Source organism: Wyeomyia smithii, chromosome 3, assembly GCF_029784165.1.
Source record: "Wyeomyia smithii strain HCP4-BCI-WySm-NY-G18 chromosome 3, ASM2978416v1, whole genome shotgun sequence".
In the NCBI taxonomy this organism is placed as follows: Eukaryota; Metazoa; Arthropoda; class Insecta; order Diptera; family Culicidae; genus Wyeomyia; species Wyeomyia smithii.
The window spans coordinates 84,439,888-84,460,065 of record NC_073696.1 but is presented as its reverse complement, the minus strand read 5'-3'; the positions used below and the strand labels follow the sequence as shown (position 1 = coordinate 84,460,065).

The following is a 20,178-nucleotide window of genomic DNA, read 5'->3' as shown; positions in this document are numbered from 1 at the left end:
CAAATGAAAGCTCTATCATTCCTCTTGAAAACGATGTGTTGGTTGCAGGGGGTTCAATCACAAATTCAAGAGAAATAAATCAATAAAAGAGTCAAGAATTGCTCAAAAATCAATTTTGCTACTTTCAATCATTTAAACATAAAAATATCCTTTTTGAAAGGCCTCATGTCACCAGTGGGACGGTTTCAGCGAGAATTGCTCATAGGACAATTGCGAGGCTAGCCCCTCGATTCTATTGACACTAACGGTCTCTTCCAGTCAAGATTCGAACATACGATGACTAGCTTGTTAGACTAGTATCTTACCTCGAAACCAACTGGAAGGTCTTAAAAATAAAAATTTTATATTCTCGAAATCCGCATGTCAAATACCTCAGATCCTCATTTCAGCTTAGATAATCTGTTACATTCGAAACTTTATTAGGTTCCAGGAACAGGCTATCAGAGAACACTTGCAGATGTTTAGTTCTGTACTCTCGATTAACTATATAAATTATTAACACCTACAAAATTTAACAAAGAAGTCAACTTTACTTTTTACCCATTTGCATTCATATACTCGCCTAGTACACAATTGTAGGTTTAGAGTTTAAGTTTTTTTTTCTGATAGCTATTCAAACGCACATAGTACTGAGAATGGCCGAAATTCGTTCCCGGCTGACTGAGTCAAGACTTATTCGTTTGCAATGACCAACCCTTGGAGGTGATATGAAACAAGAAAGCCGCACTGGTTGTAGATTCATAAATATTTATTAATGTTATTTTTGCTAAATTGTTTAGTTTTGTTTACGTCAACATAATTCATAGAATTTTTATTTTCAAAGATTGCCGTTGCTGCCGTTACTATTGTTTAATGCGTTGCTGTACGTTTGAAGGGGCATTCAATTGAGTGGACCTACCTTCTTCTTTCGTTAGTTATTGATTGTATAAGAGTATTTTGGAGAAAAATATTGCCGTTCGAAATGTATAACCTAGGCCCTAACCATAAGATGTATGTATGTTTGCATCAGTTGCTAATCTTATAGTTCGTATTTCGGCATATCGTTATTTCAGGGACCATTTCACGATCGTTTCCATTACTTGTCTATGTTATTGCTTTATTATGAAGTTTGCCTAGTTTTGTAAACTTTGAAGAAAAATTTGTTTTCATAAAATTGGACTAACGCTTTGTTTAATGCAATTTAACTATTATAAGAGAGAAAGTGAAAAGGCTTGAAAAGTTAGAATTAGATACCGTAATAATCGATGTTCAGTATAGATGTGGCTTGTGTTTTAGATGTTATTTTGTATATTCCGAAAGTTTTTATTATAACTCTCCATCAATCGCTAGTTTTAAACGGCCTTCAAAGCTTTTTAAGCGGCTGAATTATACGAACTTGAAAAGGTTGGTAGATTAGCTTTGCAATAGTAATGGTAAATTGGTATTTGTTTTGCTCGTTTTTGTTTTCTCTCGTAACAATGCACGCGAAATGCGTTCTGCCACGGAAGTTCGAAACAAGCTGCGACCTTTGGTGATCCGTTATTCGACCTTCTATTCTTTCTTTCATACTATTTTTGTCTACTTTACAATAAGGCACTTAATGAAAAATTTCAATTTTTTGAAGACCGGTTATCGGTTTGAAGCAAGTTATCGGTTTTAGCTGTTGAAAAGGTGTAACGGTATATTAAAAAAAGGACTGTCATCAGTAGATGTTATGCGAACAGAGGAGGCAATATAACCAATTAATAATTTCGAATCGATAAAGCCAACTTAGTAAACAAAGTAGTAACAAACAAAAGAGGATTTTTTTCACTTAAAAGTTGTTTTATTCATCGAAATCAAAGTGTTTAAAAATTTTGTACTGTAACAAAACGAAACCATCTTAAAATTTTCATTCATTCTCTTTAAAAAAATTTACAAAAATTAACTTAACAATAAATAAGTAGTAGTAAACTTAAGGAATAATTCAATTACAAAAAATGTTTCCTAGTGTCATAAATTAAAAAGTGTACGTCTTATTCGATTGTTTTACAACAAGTGTTTTTTTTTCTTTTCTTATACATTTTGCTTTTGCAATTGAAAGGTATTTTACTTGAACTTTTTCGATAATGTTCAATTATTAGTACAAACGTAGTTGCTTTCAGTTAAAACTTACCGAATTAAAAATAGATGAGCAAAAATCAAGGACTTTTTGTTTTCGTTTCAATAAATAATCGTTGATGTAATATTTTGCGTTTTGAACCATTCATCGAAAAGCAAATAACTAAACAAGTTATAGTTACGGAACTAACACAAAGGATAAGCAAGGACGACAAACTTAACGAGCCTCAACAAATAGTAGGTATTTTTTGCTTGTTTTCAATTTAAGTGAAATCATTTTGTTTACGGCGTCCTTATGGAACACATTTTTAAAATGTTTTTTTTTCTTTTTTTAAATAGAGGGATTTTCGTCAAAGCTTCACAATTGACACAATGTCTTTTCAGAAATGGACTTAAAATAAACTTTCGTTTAAGGTACTTGACATAATCTTCGAGAATTTTATCAGTTTGTTCCGAATACCAGCGGGTATTCAACGGAGAGATATTTACACATTTAACAGAAATACAGTTTTCTCTGAAACATTCTAGCATAATTCAAAACGATGAAATTGGAACACACTCGCTGTGATTTCCGTTGCTTGAATCATTTAAAAGAAACACTAACTTAAAACTTAGCGGTCTAATTTAGTAGTATGTAGCTCAAAACTAAATATAGTAAATGCCCTCAGAATCTTTCCGACAGATTCGCCTGTCACGATGCTCAGCTTTGCTTTCTAGAACTGTGTCGTAATATTAAAAGCTGCAGAACGTAAAACGTAGTTTTACCGTGTCTGTGTTGTTCTAATGTATGAGATCTTTTCTTTATGTTTATGCGTTTTCATTACTTTGCTAGTTCCTAATACAGTTAAAATTTGTTCTTATTGATCGTGTTGGCAAACGGCTAAGGTAGTTTGGGCAAAAATAAGGTAATAGCACGTGAACTATGACAGAAGTTGGAAAGCAGCTTAGTAGCTTGCAGCACTTTCTTTCTTCTGTAGATGTTTAAAATCCATTTACAACGTTTTGGTTCTCATATAAATTCATCTTCTTTTCTAACTGTAAATTTGGCACATTAGTAATTAGAATTGTTGTTGTTGCTCATCCACGATTGTTTTTCGTGAGTTTTTTTTGTTCTTGTAACGTTTGTAAGTTTTGTAGTTTCAGTAATACATAGCGATAGATTACTGGCTTTTTTCGGCATACTGCTTTCGAAAACAAAACAACTGCTAGTCGAACAACCGAAGCATTACGTACTACGGAGACTCCGCCTTTCTTTTCTTTTTTTTCTGAGTATTTTTTGAAACCGGTTTTGCTGCAAAACGGGGTGGTGGCCGGGTTGTTTGTAGATACTTTAAAATTTCTTATGAATTTTTGTGTGCAAACAAGCTTGAAATAGGAGAGAGAGCTTAGAGGCAGAAGGAGGTACAGGGAGGGCTTTCCAGCTAAACGCTTGAGAACAAAAAGCGTTTTTGAACCATTGCCAGCTAGTGTCGTTGCAACCGGCGTAGATGCATTAGATGATTTAACGCTTTCTTATAAAAGTTTTACGATGTGATGTGATTTAGTACATTTTCTTCGGAGGTGGTGGTGGTGGCGCGATGATGAGGGAGAGGCAATTCGGAGACTGAATGCTGGTGTTCAAGAGACAGTTCTGGACCAAAACAAAGGCAAGGCGCGAAAGGCCAACCGTCAGTATGATTTAGAAGTTTAAGCGTATTTAAACGGATGAGATGACACTAGTCCTTTTTGCTTTATGACAAAATATTTTATATGGTGTGTGTATAACCGTATCCGTTTGACAGAAGAAATATCGTATATTCTGTAAGTTTTATCTTGATCTATGACTAGAAAAATCAAAACTTCGTTATTATTACACACACATTCAGTGTAATAAGAAAATAAGATACTTTTTTGATAATAAGAGAACAAAAACTGAATCATCTGCCACAGTACCGTATGATTTAGTTCCCAAATCCATTGCATTCACTGCCGGTCTCTGGCCACAGGGCAAAAGCTGTCTATGCAGGTCTCCTGCAAGCTCCCCCGAAAAAGGCCAACCTCGAGTCACCCGCCACATTGTCTACCCGGGTGTTTCGAAATTTGGCAGACGCCAGCTATTCGTTTTACGCAGTATATAAAGCAGACTCCAGCTAGGCGGTTGGTCTCCTGAAAATCCTATATTCACCGAAAAGTCCCGTACATCACACCGACTAACCGACCAGTCATCATTGCATCCAGTTAGGGGCCAAAAGTAATTACGACCGCCTCTCGGGCTCCACCAGCTAGGAGACAGGAGTAAAAAAAAAACTTTTACCCAACCCCAAACTGCCAACGGCATGGAACCTAGGCTTCAGACCCGGTTGCAGAAGGATACAGTTTGTAAGCAGCGCCAGTAATGCTTTTATAAATTTTGATCCCTAGTTTGCCACCGGATTTTTTTATGTGAGACCGATGGTAGGAAAGCCTAGCTTCATGCACTTTACCTTCCATTTTGGGTCACTTTTTACAGAGGATAGTGCTGGCCTGTAGGGCTCATAATTTACTGGCAAAAGCTCCCTCCGTGTTGGGCCTCCGCCCGCATAGCCTGTACCCAGCTGGGACAGGATGTTGCCAGGCGAAACTCGGTCTGGTGGCAAACCCCAAGGGGGTGGCGCTGTAAACTATATTATTTTAAAACACACACTCAAATTTATACTGCAACCACGGGTGCAATGCAGATTGCGGCTACTGCTGCTCTCTTCTGTGGTCCTTCGCTACCCAGGCCATACTTTTACCCGGCGATGAAGAGAGAATTCTATGGTATAGTTAAAAAAATAACCATTGTGAAAAGCTTTCCCATGGAGCGTGAGTGGAAAACGGTAGTGATTGCACGCACCCTAGCATGTGACCCGTTTCGGTGCCGACAAGGAAGCTTTCGTGACCGACTCTAGAACCACCCCCATCGGAATCGGCCACCATTGTTGCGTGACTACATCCGAAGGACATCCACTGCTTGATAATTTGCCAAACGAGCGTCATAATGATTAAATTCAATTCCTGGCTCCTACCCACCAGCCCTCTGTTCACTTGGGGGTGTTTAGCGGCCAAAATAAGGGAAGAGTTTGACTCGACCCGCAATTGCTGTAAACTTTTTTTCTTTCTAACGGAGCCGTGGGTGGGGACAGGAATCCGGAAGAAATATAAAACAATGAGAAAGAAAGTGAAGCTTGCTCGTTACAGCAGAGTAGTGGAGCCAACCGAGGCAACAAGTCTGTTGGCTGGCTTTAATATTCAATTTGCATGATTGAAAATTTAAATTAAGATCATGCAGCAGTTTTTCTACTCTTTGCTTTGCTTCCCTCTGCCTTTTGCATGATGTAATTACCATAAAAATCCTCTTTTGTGGCAGTTGTTACAGACGTACCGGATTTGTCTTCGGCTTGGGGGTGTGTGCTTAGTGCGCACAGCCAGGGAGGAAGTATGCGGGGGGTGTATGATAGGGTGAAAAGATGTAAAATGTGCAAAATGCTCTGAAAAGACTAACCGCCTTATCCTCGCCGCCACGAGGAGAATTTCTGCCGGCAGCGTCGGATTCCACTATTAGGCGGTGTAAAGGAGTAGTATGGTGTACTTCATTGTTGTAGTAATACGACGAAGTAATTATGAATCCATGCGGAAGCATTAGAGCCAGGGCAATGTCGGATTGTCGTTGGTTCTTTCGGGGAAGTAAGTAAGGAAGAAAGGCAGAAATGAAGTGTTTCCGTTGTGTGTGGATCAGTGTTTAACCGTGTGGGAAGGATCCGGTGAAAAGGATTATAGTGCTTTTGTAGCAACGTGTATGCTCACGCGCGCGTGTGTTTGTGTGTGTTGTTCGATTCATTTCTACAGTTAAAATGTGTGGTTTTTCTCTAGTTCATCTAGGTTTTTGTTTGTGAAGTTGTTCATACTCACAATAAGGCACACTGGTCAAGGCGTACTTCGAGTTGTTTGTAATTCTTCTGTATGTGTGTATTTGTTTCTGTTTAGTGCTTTACCGACAGATGTCATTGGTACTACTTGTGTTGCAGGGAAACTACTACGTTCACATGTTCTATCATCAGAGCGGGAATTAGCTGCGGGGGGAATGTGTGCAGTAGGCGAGTGGAAAGTTTCGTTTCATGACGGGGGGAAATCACTTCATGGAAATCACTAGACTAGTACGTACTATTGGACACAGAGTATTTTTGAATAATAAACAACAAAACGGTAGAAAACAAAGTCTAAGCTTAGTTATTTCGTTTGTGGCCATTTCGACTATCTCTAATTGAAAAAAATGCTATTCTAGATTCTTAAATTCACAACCTTTTAGTTTTCATTTTGTTCTCCACTTTTTTTTCTGCTCTACTCTGTATGTTTAACGTTTTCGAAACACGGGAAGGAAGAGAGATCTAATCCTACGAAACTACGATGAACGGGAATGAGTTCGGGAATAGTTCAAATTTCTTAGAGTACGGTTTCAACAACAAACGGGTGATTTCTAAACCTACTAACACATTAGAAAATTGGCAAACAAAGAAACCTACGGGAGCTACGAGAAGGAAACAAACGCAAGGAAACTCAGGAATGCAAAGTGGGAGTGACTAAAGCTGAAAACTACTCTCTGTACGGACTACTGTTCTACAGGGGAAAAACTTCGGGGAGTGCGAGTTCTACAAGGGGAGGACTCCTCGGAGTGAGAGTGTTTTTAGGATTCAGTCTTTGTTTCGATAACGTAGCTGCCTGGGCTGGTTGCAAAGGCGGACTCCTTTTTGAGAGCCCGAGCACTACCGTGGCTCGAGTTGAAGTTAACCAGAGGCAGCAATAGTGCTTTCTGGTCCATTGCGGAAGGACTCTCGACGGGTGATCCTCCAGCACTTCCACTGCGTTGTGAGTCGTAGCGCGTGTGGGTTCGCATGTGACGGGTGATCATATCTCTCCGACAAGCTGCGTATGGACACTGCGGACACTTGTAAGGTTTTTCGCCAGTATGCGTTCGCTGATGGGTTGACAGGTGGTCGGAACGAGAGAAAATTTGTCCACAGACCTTGCAAGAATACGGTTTAACGCCGGTATGCAGCCGCATGTGACGCGTAAGCATATCGGACCGAGCGAACGATCGTTGGCAAACTTCACAGATGTAGGATTTGGTGATGTCCGTTGAGCTCGAACGGCTTTTGTGACGAGATGCCATATGTTTAGCTAAACGATCTTGTAGTGAGAACAGTTGACCGCAGACAGGACACATGTATGCAACGTCAGATCCAGGAGGCATTTCTTCCACCACGGGTGATACGTTTAAATTGTAGCAGGCAGCTGCAGATTTTTTGGTGTTGTTAGATGCCACGTCACCCTTTACAATCGATGGCAACGGTTGGGGCGGCGGAGTGAACGTTAACGTCGGTTCCTGCTTGATCACAGACTCTAGACTAGGAGAAGAGTGCAGTAGTTTTGTCTTCATAGACAAATCCAACGGATATTCTTGGGGCTCTTGCGGCTCCGGAGGAGCGGCCGGCACAGCTTCTGTTTTTTTTTGAGGGATTTGCTGCAGGTCGGAATCCGAGTGGCTTCGTTGCCGGGCTATCTCCTGATACAGAAGTTTCGTTTGCTGTGGAAAGTAGTTGAACAGTGCTAGCGGGTTTAGGTACTGCAACTGTTTGTACAGACACTGTTGAGGTTCCTGTTTGATCTGTATTTGATTCATGTTGTTCTCGTCGGATTCGTTTAGACGCAGCGGACTGACGCTGATCCGGGGGCTGGCAGCGTATGGAAACACATCTTCAGCTGAGTCTTCTGTACTGGACCGTGACTCCGATCGTTTGATCTTGTAACTACCCTCTCCTACGTTATTGTTATTGTGGTTTACAGCAGATCCGTTGTGATGTAGCTTGTCCAAAACCGCGGACAGTCGCTTCCGCTTGTGTTTCTTCTGCTCCGAACGGAATAGATTATGGTTGGCAGCTGATGGAAGATTGTTATTGTTTTCTAAATTGGAAGGCGACGGTTGTTGGGGTTGCGACTGCTGCTGTTGCTGGTGTTGATTTTGCAGCTGCTGTTGCTGCTGGATGCGCTGCTGAAGTTGCTGATACTGGGCCAACCTCCAGTTGGGGTTGCCAACCCCACCACCGCCACCGCCGCCACCAGCTCCTCTATCTGTGCTGCTGTCCTGATGATGATGGTGGTGGTGGTGATGATGGACTGGATGATGCGAATGAGGATGCTGCCGACCCGTCTGGATGTATCCCATTGGGTCATAGCTACCATCCGCCATAGTCATTAGGTCAGTGATTCGGTAGCGAACTGGATTGAAGAGAAGCAAATTTCTGGAAGCAAACAGAGATAAAAATTTTGTTAGCTAAATGAAACATTGTTGATGTAGAGTATTTTTAGCTTTAAATGGTTGAACTCAGAAGAGTTGATAATTTTCGCACCCAACCGCTTCGACCTTCCACGATCAGTAAGAATATGGTAACGCAGAAAAGCGCCAACAAGTCAGCGTTATGAAATTCCAACCTTGCCCGAAAATTGTACATTCGAAGCCATTTCCGACCGGTTCACATTTATAAACTAGCGTAGCCCATCGATGAATGGTGCCATATGCTGGGATAATTGCAGCCATCCCTCGGTGGTACCGAATCGAAATAAGAAAGTAAACCCTGCAATTTCTCACGCCAATTGTGCCCATTTTTTATCACAATTTGGCGTTCGTTGATCTACATAACAGTTTCTCTCACCGGTCCTTCGCTCAACACGCCGTGTTCGTACATGCCAGCAAATCACTCAATTGATCCATCTCTCCATCTCTTGATCTCAAGTGCCGATCTTCATCTGCTTTTTTTTGTGTGTGTGCTGCGTTACTGCTGCCGTTCTGCAGTGGCCATCAAGTGGTCATTTCTCGCGGCCCATCGCGGAGCCCCCGAGGGGCGAAACGTGCCTCTTTTAGAATCATACCGGATTTTATTGCTGCGGCTTACTGTACCCACAATTAACGTCATTCAGCGACTATATCCGCCGCCGTGCCTGCCCGGGAGACCTCGTATATTAGGACAAGGGAACCACCTGACGCACTTAATGACCGTTGCCGCCGTTAGACCGGCCATGAGTCGTTCAGACTCCTGCTGCCTTGGGACGGTTCCAGATTAGATTAGCTTTTCAAATGATTTTATTCCCATTTCAATGACTATGGCTGCCTGAGGTCCCACCAATCAACCAAAAAGAACCGGTTAAGCGCAGAAGAAATTATTTCACCTCTTTCCTCGCGAGGCACTGGAAAAACTGGACAGAGCGTTTCCTCTTCCCGTACTGCGCACCATCAGTCCGAATAGTAATGATGATAACAATAATCAATTCATTTGATTGCCATTATAATAATTACTACGGCTTTTGTTTGATTCAGTTCGACAGGCCTGTGGTGAGCTTTATGCGATCCAATCAATCGGCAGAAGAAATTTAAAATCATAAAATAAATTGAGTCCCCGCGTGCTTCAAGCGAGGATCCCGGCGAGTCCCGTTCCCATACCATGCCTCCTCGCTGGCGGTGCGGCGGCAGGCTGCTCCCAAAAATAATACACAATAAGCTTTGGATCGCATAATGGCAATAAAAGCCATCATGGCTGTTATTAATTTAGATTTTGTTGGAGCTGTTTGTTCGGGTGGCGACAACCGACAGGAGAGCAAGGGGTTCGAGCATGACGTATACCTACATGTGTATGCATGCATAAAGAATGGTGATCGAAACGCAGTCATCTGTCGAGCTTGGGAATGTTTTTTTCTGTCTCTTTATTTTTTACACCATTTCACAGTGGATTTGCATCGAAGGACAAAATTTAAAATGAAAAATATTTCAGGTCTTAAGTTCTGCTTTCTGGGATTGTTAAATTAGAAACTGTTTTATTTAGCTGTGTAGGTCGATATCTAGTCTTAGTTCTTATAGCTTAGGGGCTAAAGTTTATTACTGTGATTGTTTCTTTTTCGTTGAATGTTGGTTTAAAAAAAAAATGATTTCTAGCAATTGATATACTTTTCAATTTTTTTCAATATTATTCAGGATGATAATAGTACACCCAACACCGGGGAAGATTTCATTACTTTTGAGTAACATTTTATCATTTTTTGTGTCTTATGACCGCGCATTAGACACGAAAAGTAGCAAAATATATGACAGCTACACGCTTGTAGGTGTTTCTGCGGGAGAACATACAACCAGGAGCCGCAATGCATGTGTTATCGAGACTTCACTCGCTGCATTTGTATTGATGCAACGATCAGGTTAATTTCTGACCCCTTCATTCATACATAAGCAGAATCTCACCAGTCAGCCTCAAATGTCTAAGTAAAAACATCATTGTTTCGTTCCCCAGTGTTCACTAGAAATGGAAATATGTAATACCGTGTGACCAGAATTGCCGGAGTTGCGAATGTTGTTCCAGATGGGCACGAATTTTGTATCTTCAAACAGGTCAAAATAAGATTCTTTTGGTAATAAAAAAACATCAAAACGAAAAAAAGGCATATCTTTGATAAAAGTTTGAATGCAAGTTGCGACGTTCGTAGCTTGCACTCAAATAAATGTTGAAAAATAACACTTTATTATTAATCATTTCGCTTGCCTTTTGACGGCACTCTCGCTGTCACTAGACTTGTTTGTTGCTAAATTAAGCATATACGCTGCCGAAAAACCAATAAAATTAAACAAAACGGTTTGAACTTTCTTTTTTCTTTCCCTGACAATTTACATGATTTTTAAAGGGGAAGGGGGTGACATAAAAGAACGTAATGGCCTTATTCAGGGCAATCATTTAGCAGATGTTTGTTTGCGAACAGAAACTTAGTTCTGAATGAAATGTCTTTTTAGGTTAGAACTATTTAATCAACTAATTAAATGTTTACAAGGGCTCAGGTAATTTGAGTACTTTTCATTTTATTACTCCAAGAGAAGTGAGATTCAATTCCTTTGCGGGGTTCTGAAACCGCTCAGCCCGAACGGTAAAACAATAACCGTTATGCTATATAACAGCACTTTGTGTTTCATTGGTCCAATACGAACGAAATATGCAAAAATACTTCGATAATACTGATTGATGTTTCTCAGCGCTTCTGCATGAAAGCGAAAAATAGAGGAGCTCTGGCAGCACGGCTTTAGTCAGCTTGTGCGAATTCATGCTTGGTAAAAGTTTACATTCCAAGTGTTTTATCATCTGTTTTTTTCTGAAACTAGTGTGTTTGGTGTGGGTGGTTGCTACAGGCTGTAGAGGCGCTCTAATATGCAACAATTTTAATGGATTCAGTAAGATAAGTATAAATTATTGTTTCGATTGTTTTGTGTTGATATTCGAACTCATATCCAGTAAAAATATCCGGCGCCCTATCTTACACCGTACTAGAAGTGCAGGAAAATTTCGCGTGTTTGGATTGCAATATCGGGTTTTTTTCCTGCTGTTTTTTTCGATCTTTATCATACATCATGCATATGCTTATGAGCATAAGTGACATTTCCCGTACATACACTGCACTGGTAAACGTGTATAGACCATTTTACGAACTGGTAGGTATTTGCTGTGCCATGTTTTCTGTTTGAATCTTATTAATGAATTGAGTTCTGAAACGTCTCGTAAAATGGTCAATAGCCGTGTAGGGTCGTTTCTATTTCGCTCAACCTGTGAATCATCGCATCTCGGTGCTCTGATTTATCCACTTTTTGCGTGAACGTTTGGTTGATCTGTTTGGATGACTTTATGCGGTGAATGGTTGTAGAAAAGGGCGACACATCTGTGCAAGCGCTGCAAAGGTGTGGTAAAAACTTATTTCAATTCATGTTTTCAGCCGCAGAATTTATTTTGGGAACACATTATCACGGATACTTTTCATATGTTTTTCGAATTCTTTTTTATTTTTTTTTGCGTTTTCCACGTTAAAAATTTGAACATTTCAGCTATGGAAAGCAGTCAACCGAGATCTTCTTCACATGCCGTGAAAATTCTTGTTGTATTTCATAATTCATTTTTATTAATATCACATTATATACACATGATCATATCTATATTGACATCAATCCAATTAAATCATGGTCATATCACTTATCAAAGTGAATTCGGATCAAAAACCCACCCTACCAACAAAAACTTCTTTCAGGGCTCTTTGTAGGGATGCAGAGGTATACAACTGATTTTTCGAATCGTTTGAGTGGCTCGGACCCACTACGGAGTAGCAACCATTGATATGTACAGTCAGAACTAAGCCAAACTAAGCTAAACTTTTGTATGAGAGTGAAAAATAGTCACCATTAACGCTTGCGTATGTAGTATATCTTTCTACTTTCGCATGGAAATATTTCACTTTCATGCGTTGTTCATTGTCTTTTTCGTCCTGTTCTCATTATTCATTAAGATAAAACAATCAAGTCATCCGTCAGTCGCAGTGAAAACGTGTTTGTATGATTTCCACAGTTTCAAATTTTCTGAAAATTTATTTCTCTGAGTTTCATTGTGTGAACTGTTATTTAGTAAATTCGGTTTGTGTGTACAGTGATAATACGAGGCTAAGTAGTAATGGATGGGAAGAATACTACTGCAAAAAAAACCGGTTTCGGAAAGTTCGCTCTAGAATCAATTTTGGTGTTTTATTTTGATAACGCTTGTTTGATTTTCATTTTCGCTTTACCAAATAATCGGTGAAGATCATTTGGTTGGATTTTGAGCAAATTTTATTGCGTGACTGTGAATGATGCGCATGAAATATTTCCTCAGAGTATGACAGCTCGTTACAAGGATGAATATCTAATGCTACGTTCATTGGAAGCGAAAATTGAAAAAAATTGGATGTAGTTTTCGAAAAATTTCGGCAGTGAAAATGATTTTTATCAGCATTAAATGAAGTACACCTACCAAAAACTGTGTTGTGGTCAAAACCACGCTCACCCGCTGTCCATCGTGCGTCGCTAATCGATTTCCCATCGAACAGAAACGCGTACATTATGGACACCTTCTGATGGCTTTACGCCGATAGCGGAACCGGCCTGCGTGGCGTGTGGTTCGTCTCCGATCGGACTCAATAAATTTAAGAATTAGGCCAATATTTTAATTATGTGAATTTAAATAATTAAGATATCTCTCGTGGCAGCAGCACCAAACAGCTATACACCGGCCACAGTTTTAATTGGATTCCTGGGTGCCAGCCGGTCAACCTCGGTGCCCGGTTCCCAGCAGCGGCGAATGAGAATGATTGGTTCTCTTTTTTCCTGCCGGCACCGGGAACGGATGCGCTTTGATTGGGAATAAATGGCTGAGAGAGCTGTAAAATGTGGACTTACGGCGATGCTAATTAAGTGAGGAAAGATATGACCCTTGCTGATAGGATTACCATACTGACAGACAGCCGAAAAATACCTGTCCTAGTGCAGGCTGCAAGGGTAACTTACCGCCGATGGCGATAAGCTCTGTAATTCATGGTGTGAAAACAACTGTAACCTGATCGTGAGGCACCTAATTTAACATTTATTTATTTGTTCAGCTGCACCGCACATTTTGTTAGCGTGCGCGAAACTGCTCGTCAACTCTTTTAATTAAAATATTTCAAAGGTTAATCATGTCGAATTTTTGCTCCAAGAGACAAAGCCAAACGTGAAGTTAACCAGTTTCTGTTCTATCGTAATCCCTTCAAGAGAAAAAGCTGCTTCCATCCACCGCAGTGGGTGCTGGTGCAAAGTGCAGTAAAATAATCAAAAACCGCTTTAGGCGGTGTGCTTGATTTATGCTTTTTTGCATAACGTCTACGGCAAACAGCCACACGGAAGCGCAGGGCGGTGTTAGATAGCCACAATGCGACACGCAGCCTCCCAGCAAACAGGCAAGACTAGTAGTCAGCAGCAAAACGTGCCATCTTGTGCGCCTAGATTGGCATGGATTGACGTTTGACGAAGGTGTGCCTTCGCGAGAGGAAGAAATGTGCCTGTGGTGGCAGTGGGAAAATAGACAGAACGGGCACACTCGGTGGATCGCAATCGCGGACGCTGCACTAGTTCAGATTGGAAATCATAATTAGCTACCGAGTTTCACAGTCACCAGTTAATCGCTTTCGTCTGCAATCATTCGTACAAGCTACACAGAAGACAAGACAAGACAAGTATCTTGAGGAGCCAGACTGGTAAGAGCATCTGTCGATGCAGTTGCAGCAAATGGAGCTTCGATCGCTATTATTATGCCTCTCCGCAGATTCACGGTCATTATTCATTCAAGTTTTCTGGTTGGTTCGGAAGGGGGTGGAAATTTCGGGGTAGAATAAGAGCAAGCCCTGCGTGCTAGCAGCACGAGAGGCAGAAGCAACATCAAGCGTACCCGGGAGCCTTGGTATCCATCAACGATGAGCAACGCTCGAGATGATAGCTTGATGAATGGAGGTGTACGGTGTTGGGATGTTGATATACGCACAATTTATTCCTGCTGGCTGGGGAGTTTTTTTGTTCCGTGCACCGTCTCTGAAATGATGCAGCATACACCGTGGTCAAGGATACTGGTACTGCTTCCTTCACATATAGTTTCAAATTATTATTATGAGCTGAGTGTTGTTCTGGTGCTCCGCTGGCTGACAACAGGTATCGAGAAAAAATCAAGCACAAGTGTGTGGACGGATGTTGGCAATTATCTGTCAGATGATGCTCCTTTATTGCCCCGGATGTACGATAGCAAATAGCAGCTGTATAGTTGTTTTATTCGCTACGATGCCTAAAAAAGTCTTAAATTGGGGGGTGCAACAATCAGAGGAATGGCTGATGGTTAGCAAATTAAACAAAAACAACCTGGAAAACAATTCAAAGAACATCTACTAGTGACTCCTGTTATCTTCTTGTGCTCTTCTAGGGTGGTACAAACTGAAACGCAATCTTCTTCATCAACCATTTCTGCTAGCGTGGCAAGCAAGGACAGGACAGAAGCGACCATCCGGCATCTGCAGAAGCATTTTATGAAAAATTATCTTTATAGTTAATAACATTCTCAAACACGACCCGCGGCGACTTGGAGGGGAAGTAGTTGTAGGCGAGGACAATGCTACCCTCCACCGCCACCCCGAAGCGCAAAAGATACGAAGGCACTTGAGAATTGGTTGCTGGATTGCAGAAAGCCAGCAAAAAACGCCCAGTCAGCGAACCATCGAAAATTGCTCGAGCTGAGGGAGGCTTCTCGGAGCAGCGATCGTTGTAGGCCACAGGCAACAAAAAAGTGGGCAGATAACGAAGAGGAGAGCTTGAGATCTTGGCCACCGAAAAAAAAAGGAACGCCGGCTTGTTTCTTCATGTGACTCAGCGACGTTGAGGGGGCGGGTGCAAATGCAGAAGGTAAGGTGAGTGGGCGAGAAATCAGCTCCTTTTTATCTGCGTTCGAGAAGAGCCGCAGCATGTAAATTGCATACATACAGGACTGGAAGAGGGAGGTGGGTGGAATCTCGGGGTGGGCGGAATCCAACTTATGCTGGCTCATTTTTTCTGCTTTTCTGCTGAAGTATAGCTACACTGATATCTCGGGGTTCGCTGTTTTCGTAATGAAGTTGCTCTCTCGGTGGAATATATATATACCCATCAGGTCAGGACTTCAAATTTTTGCGTCGGGAACCGAACCGAGCCGATAGCGGCCGCGATAGGAGGAAAGAGATAGCTCAATGCAGAAAGAGAGAGCGCGCAGCGGTCGGAAGCTGAACCGTCGAAAGCCTTTGAACCTGAACCGTGTAGCCGAATGAATTATTCAAATTTGGAACATAAGAATCGAGATTAAAGCGCTTTTTCGATCAGTTCCTTTTTTCGCTTTCTTCGGAACTACTTCATCAGTAGTGAACGCCACGGCTAGGGTGACCGGTGGGCTTCAATTGAACAGCGGGGGTTCTCGTTTTAAAATTTGCATCAAATATGATCCTCGAATATGATCCTTAATAGTTTTCTACACATATTTCATATTCATCTAGAAGAAGTCGAACTCTTACAACCACAAGGTAGTGTTAGGACAAGGTAACTGAATGCACCAGCTTTCCAATTGTTTGAGAAATTAAAAAAATAAAAGTTCAGTCAGTCTATGGTTTTTAACTTTGTCCGTTTTATTTTCGGGGGAGGTTCAGGCTCACCGAAAAAGAAAAGGAACGAAATGCCAAACTGTGTCGGAAAAACTGGACAAACCGCAAACGAAATGAACGGGTAAGTTCGCAGCAACTTCGGTGCGTAGCTGTAAGAGCGAGAAGAAAACAACATATTTACATAATAATGCTTTTTATGATATCATTTGACTTAAACATTCTGAAGTAATCACACCGCGATGAAGGTGAGTCGTACGATGACTGGACTTGACGAAATGTGGATTTGCCCTACAAAACTTGAGCTTCCCATTCATTTTTGATTTGATTATATTTTTTTTTGAAAGCTCCTAGAACAAAAAATTCTATACATTTTTGAAACTGCGCCAATTTTTACTCGCCCGTTCGAATAGCTCATACAAACAGTCGTAAAAAGACCACACTTTATAGAATCAAGAAAAAAAATCCTCAGCCATGACTTATACCAGCGCAGCACAGGATGAGAGCTGTCTAGGCTGTTGGCATTGTGGAAAAAATGGATGAATATATTCCAAATATAAAAACTTAGCACCAGTGAACAATGCCGCTAGTGTGACGAAACAGCAGCTCCTACTCTGCGGACGGAAATTGTGCGAATCGTGACCAGGATAGTGATCCGAGGGCGGCAAGGGCAGCACAAGGAGCAGCGATTTATCATTCCTGGGGGACCATTTGCATTTTGATTTATATTTAGCCGAGACAACTCAACTCAGCTCATCCGCCGCCAGCGAACGAAGGCGGTCCACGCGGAAAGGGAAAGTTAGGAAAACTAATTTCTCTTTGGTTCTCAAGCGAGCAGTGGCAGCAAAAAGGAATGAATGAAAAACACAACCGGGCAGCGTAGAGAAAGGAAATTAACTGTAATGGGCCTCCTTCTTCTACTGCAGATTGCAAATCGGTTGCTATCATCAAGTTGAGCTTTTTATTTTTATTATCCTTCCGAAGGGAGAAGAGTTGCCTACGCTTTAATCTGCCAAGCGTTCTGCCGGTTGACAGACTGCCGGCAGGCCGAAACACCAATGGAAAGGCTAATGCTGACAGGCAAAGTTGAATGTTAAGGACGATATATTTTAAATTTTATTGCCTTCGCATAGTTTTTGGCACTGCCAGTCGGGAAAGTGATTTACGGTTTGTCTGCAAGGTCCAGTGGAGAAGGTTTTAATTAGCTGGTCATTCTAGAGGGGCAGCAAATTTGATCAGCTATCAGCGATTTTTATTGTTGTTGTTGGCTCCCAACGGGCGGACAGGAAAAGCGTGGCTCAAATATACATACTGTATTTGGGAAATTCGATTCATTAACTGGGTTTGTCATTACAAATATTTTATAATAGCAATCGATCATATTAACCAAAAAAAAACAAAAAACAAATGAAAGAACATTTTAACGCTCTTTTAACTGCTAATCTAGAAAAATGCCGAAACGGTGTGAATGGAATATCCAAGTGTGACGGGAATTTTTCACTGGACTCAGTGGAACCTTCAAACGGGATATGATTGACATAATCGAAAAATGTCAATTATCGAAAGTCTATTGCTTGAAAGGGGATGAGAGAGAGACTAATGCCGCATTTGCGTCGCGTCCGTGCTCTGCGAGATTAACGGAAATCTGACACGCTTGTTTTACAACCCCGGTTGGTGTTCGGCCGGGTCGGCGGCGTCGCACGCCCAGAAGTAGGTACCGCAGAAATAAGTCGTAATCTTGTCCACCACTTACGAGCGTTTCGTGTCGTAAAAGTGCGACAGCGGGATTGCGCTTTCGTTCACTTATTGACGAGCTGTAATTTGGCCAGTTTGCCAGCCAGTGCAGTGTCGGGGGAAATCGCTGCGCATCTGGTGTAAATTATTCATCAATTGATTGATATCGATATTCGAATGTGTATATGCTAATAATAAAATTTATTGAAAATAAAATCACAAACGGCTATAGGTCGGCTCGTTTTGCGGCTATTCCGAGCGATACATACGATGACGATGATGACAACAGCTTTAGCGACAACGGCGACGACCATCAAGAAAGTGAATCGAATTGGAAACGAGGCAACCCTTTTATTCGCTGTGTGGAAGGGAAACGGGAGCGATGAGGGCGAGGATTAAATGCGACAATAGCCTGTGCTCCGTCATGGCTCTGTGGCTAATGGCATGGATGCTGTGCAGCAGGGCTCAGCTGGAGAAGGTCGAACGCTTTAGAGTGAAAGATTGAAGCGGAGAGGGGGCTGAGGAATAACCTTACACATTGACTTGGCTAAGGCTGCCACCGTCAGAACCCAGACCCAAAACTCCCATGCGGCATTTCAGCTGAGCTAGCGGTGCTTGGGCGTACGTGTTTGTTGGAGCACCTCCACCACCACCACCAGCAGCAGTCAGCAGTAGCATGCTAACCGAAGATAAAAGGAAGCGAAAGAGAAGGCAGTATACAAAAACAAGTGGAAGACAAAAAGTTGGACGTATAGTAACAGCACCAGCAGCATAAAAATTGCAGCAGCGCATTGCAGACAATATGATGGGTGAGATGATGTAGAATCCTGACACTGTTGGTGGATAAAGTGGAGTATCAGGAAGGGAAAAGGAGAAAGGTTTGGAACAAAAATAATATAAAACATAAAATAATAAATAAAAATATTTAAGAGGGTGCCCGGGCGCAGTAGGTGGGGGCCCAGGCAAGGCGGGAGAAACCCTGGAGCCAGTAAGTAGTGGTACGGTGGCTGACAGTGTACCGAGCAGTAGCAATGGATAAAAGTTTTGTGCTTTTTTCGGGGACTTTTTGCCTTTCATGTGCGGCTCTCGCCTGGACGCCTCGATTCTTGGACTTTTTGCCAAACTACACGGTCGCCGCTCAGCTTCCTCGTGGGGCTTTTCACATTGTAGCCCTCAATTTGCTAATGGTAAATTGAGATCGGATCTTTCGGAAACGATACTACGCACTGAAAGCTTCGTCCTTGTGAAACAGAACAGTGAAAAAAGGTGGACAGGTTGTTGAGATTTGTGTTGTAACCAGGCTTTTGCAGCTAGAGTAAGACATAAAACAACAGCATGGTGTACAACAGATATTTGTAAGGACTTTTAAGTTCAGCACTTGTCTATGTCTTATGTGTGTCTATACTTGACTTTATTTCCCCACTGCAGGAATGCAGACAATTTGTTGGTTTACAGTGATAACTAATGCCATTTTACACTTCGCTCAACTCTAAAGATTTTTCAGGCGATGTGCTGTTGACATGATGAATGGTTTACATTTAGAATTAGTACAGATTACTTGAATATTTCGAAACTGAGTCACTACTAACCAATACTATAACATTCTACAGTCTAATTAGGTTTTTCTCGAATGCAATTACCGTGGAATGGGGTGAAATTGATCACCTGAAAATTCGTGATAAAAAATACTAATCAAAAGATATTACCCTTACAACACTGGGCAATGTTAACGTGTTCTTGAACGCAACTTTTGCATGAATCACATACCTGTCAAAGTTAACCCTTGCATGCCCGTTGCAATTTTTCATATTTTCGTAAAAATTCTTCTAACTCAGTCAAAACTCAATCAAATTTGATCAAACAAATTTCCAAATAACAAAAAAAAGTATTGAATTTACTGAAAGTAATCTTAGTTGAGGGTTAATTACGTTAAATTTGGAGAAGTGAGTAAAGTTTGATAAAAGCTCAAAAAATGTAATTTTCAACAATGATCATTTCATACCATTAAAGAAATACTAATGAATTCGCAGAAAACCACAAAGATTTTAATTTCAGAGCTAGTTTTTGAGCTTTTGCAACAAACCGAATTGAAATCGGTCTAACGACGATCAAATAATAGTAAATTTAGCAACAAGCAGCTCGTGAACCAAAATAAACAAATTTTAACCTGAAATATCGTTGTTTTCGTTTCCAAACTAGCTGTAAATGAAATTTTTCAGCACAGAAATCATAATTTATCTTTAGCATATCGAAGAAAAGCACATTGCCAAAAGAATGTATGGATTTCAATGGTGATCAATATCACCCCAATTTACCTCATAGTTCCTTATAGAATTATCG

At 41.2% G+C, this 20,178-nt stretch overlaps 1 protein-coding gene across 1 annotated transcript in view; it reads right to left on the bottom strand.

The window, feature by feature from the left end:
- Positions 1-730: 730 nt before the first annotated feature.
- The window catches only part of LOC129728372 (uncharacterized), a 104,329-nt gene continuing 84,881 nt past the window's right edge, over positions 731-20,178 (bottom strand). Inside the window, exon 5 of the mRNA XM_055686809.1 lies at positions 731-8,375. Coding sequence (XP_055542784.1) covers positions 6,761-8,375 — 1,615 coding nt within the window. The 3' untranslated portion in view covers positions 731-6,760. The remainder of the gene's footprint in view (positions 8,376-20,178) is intronic.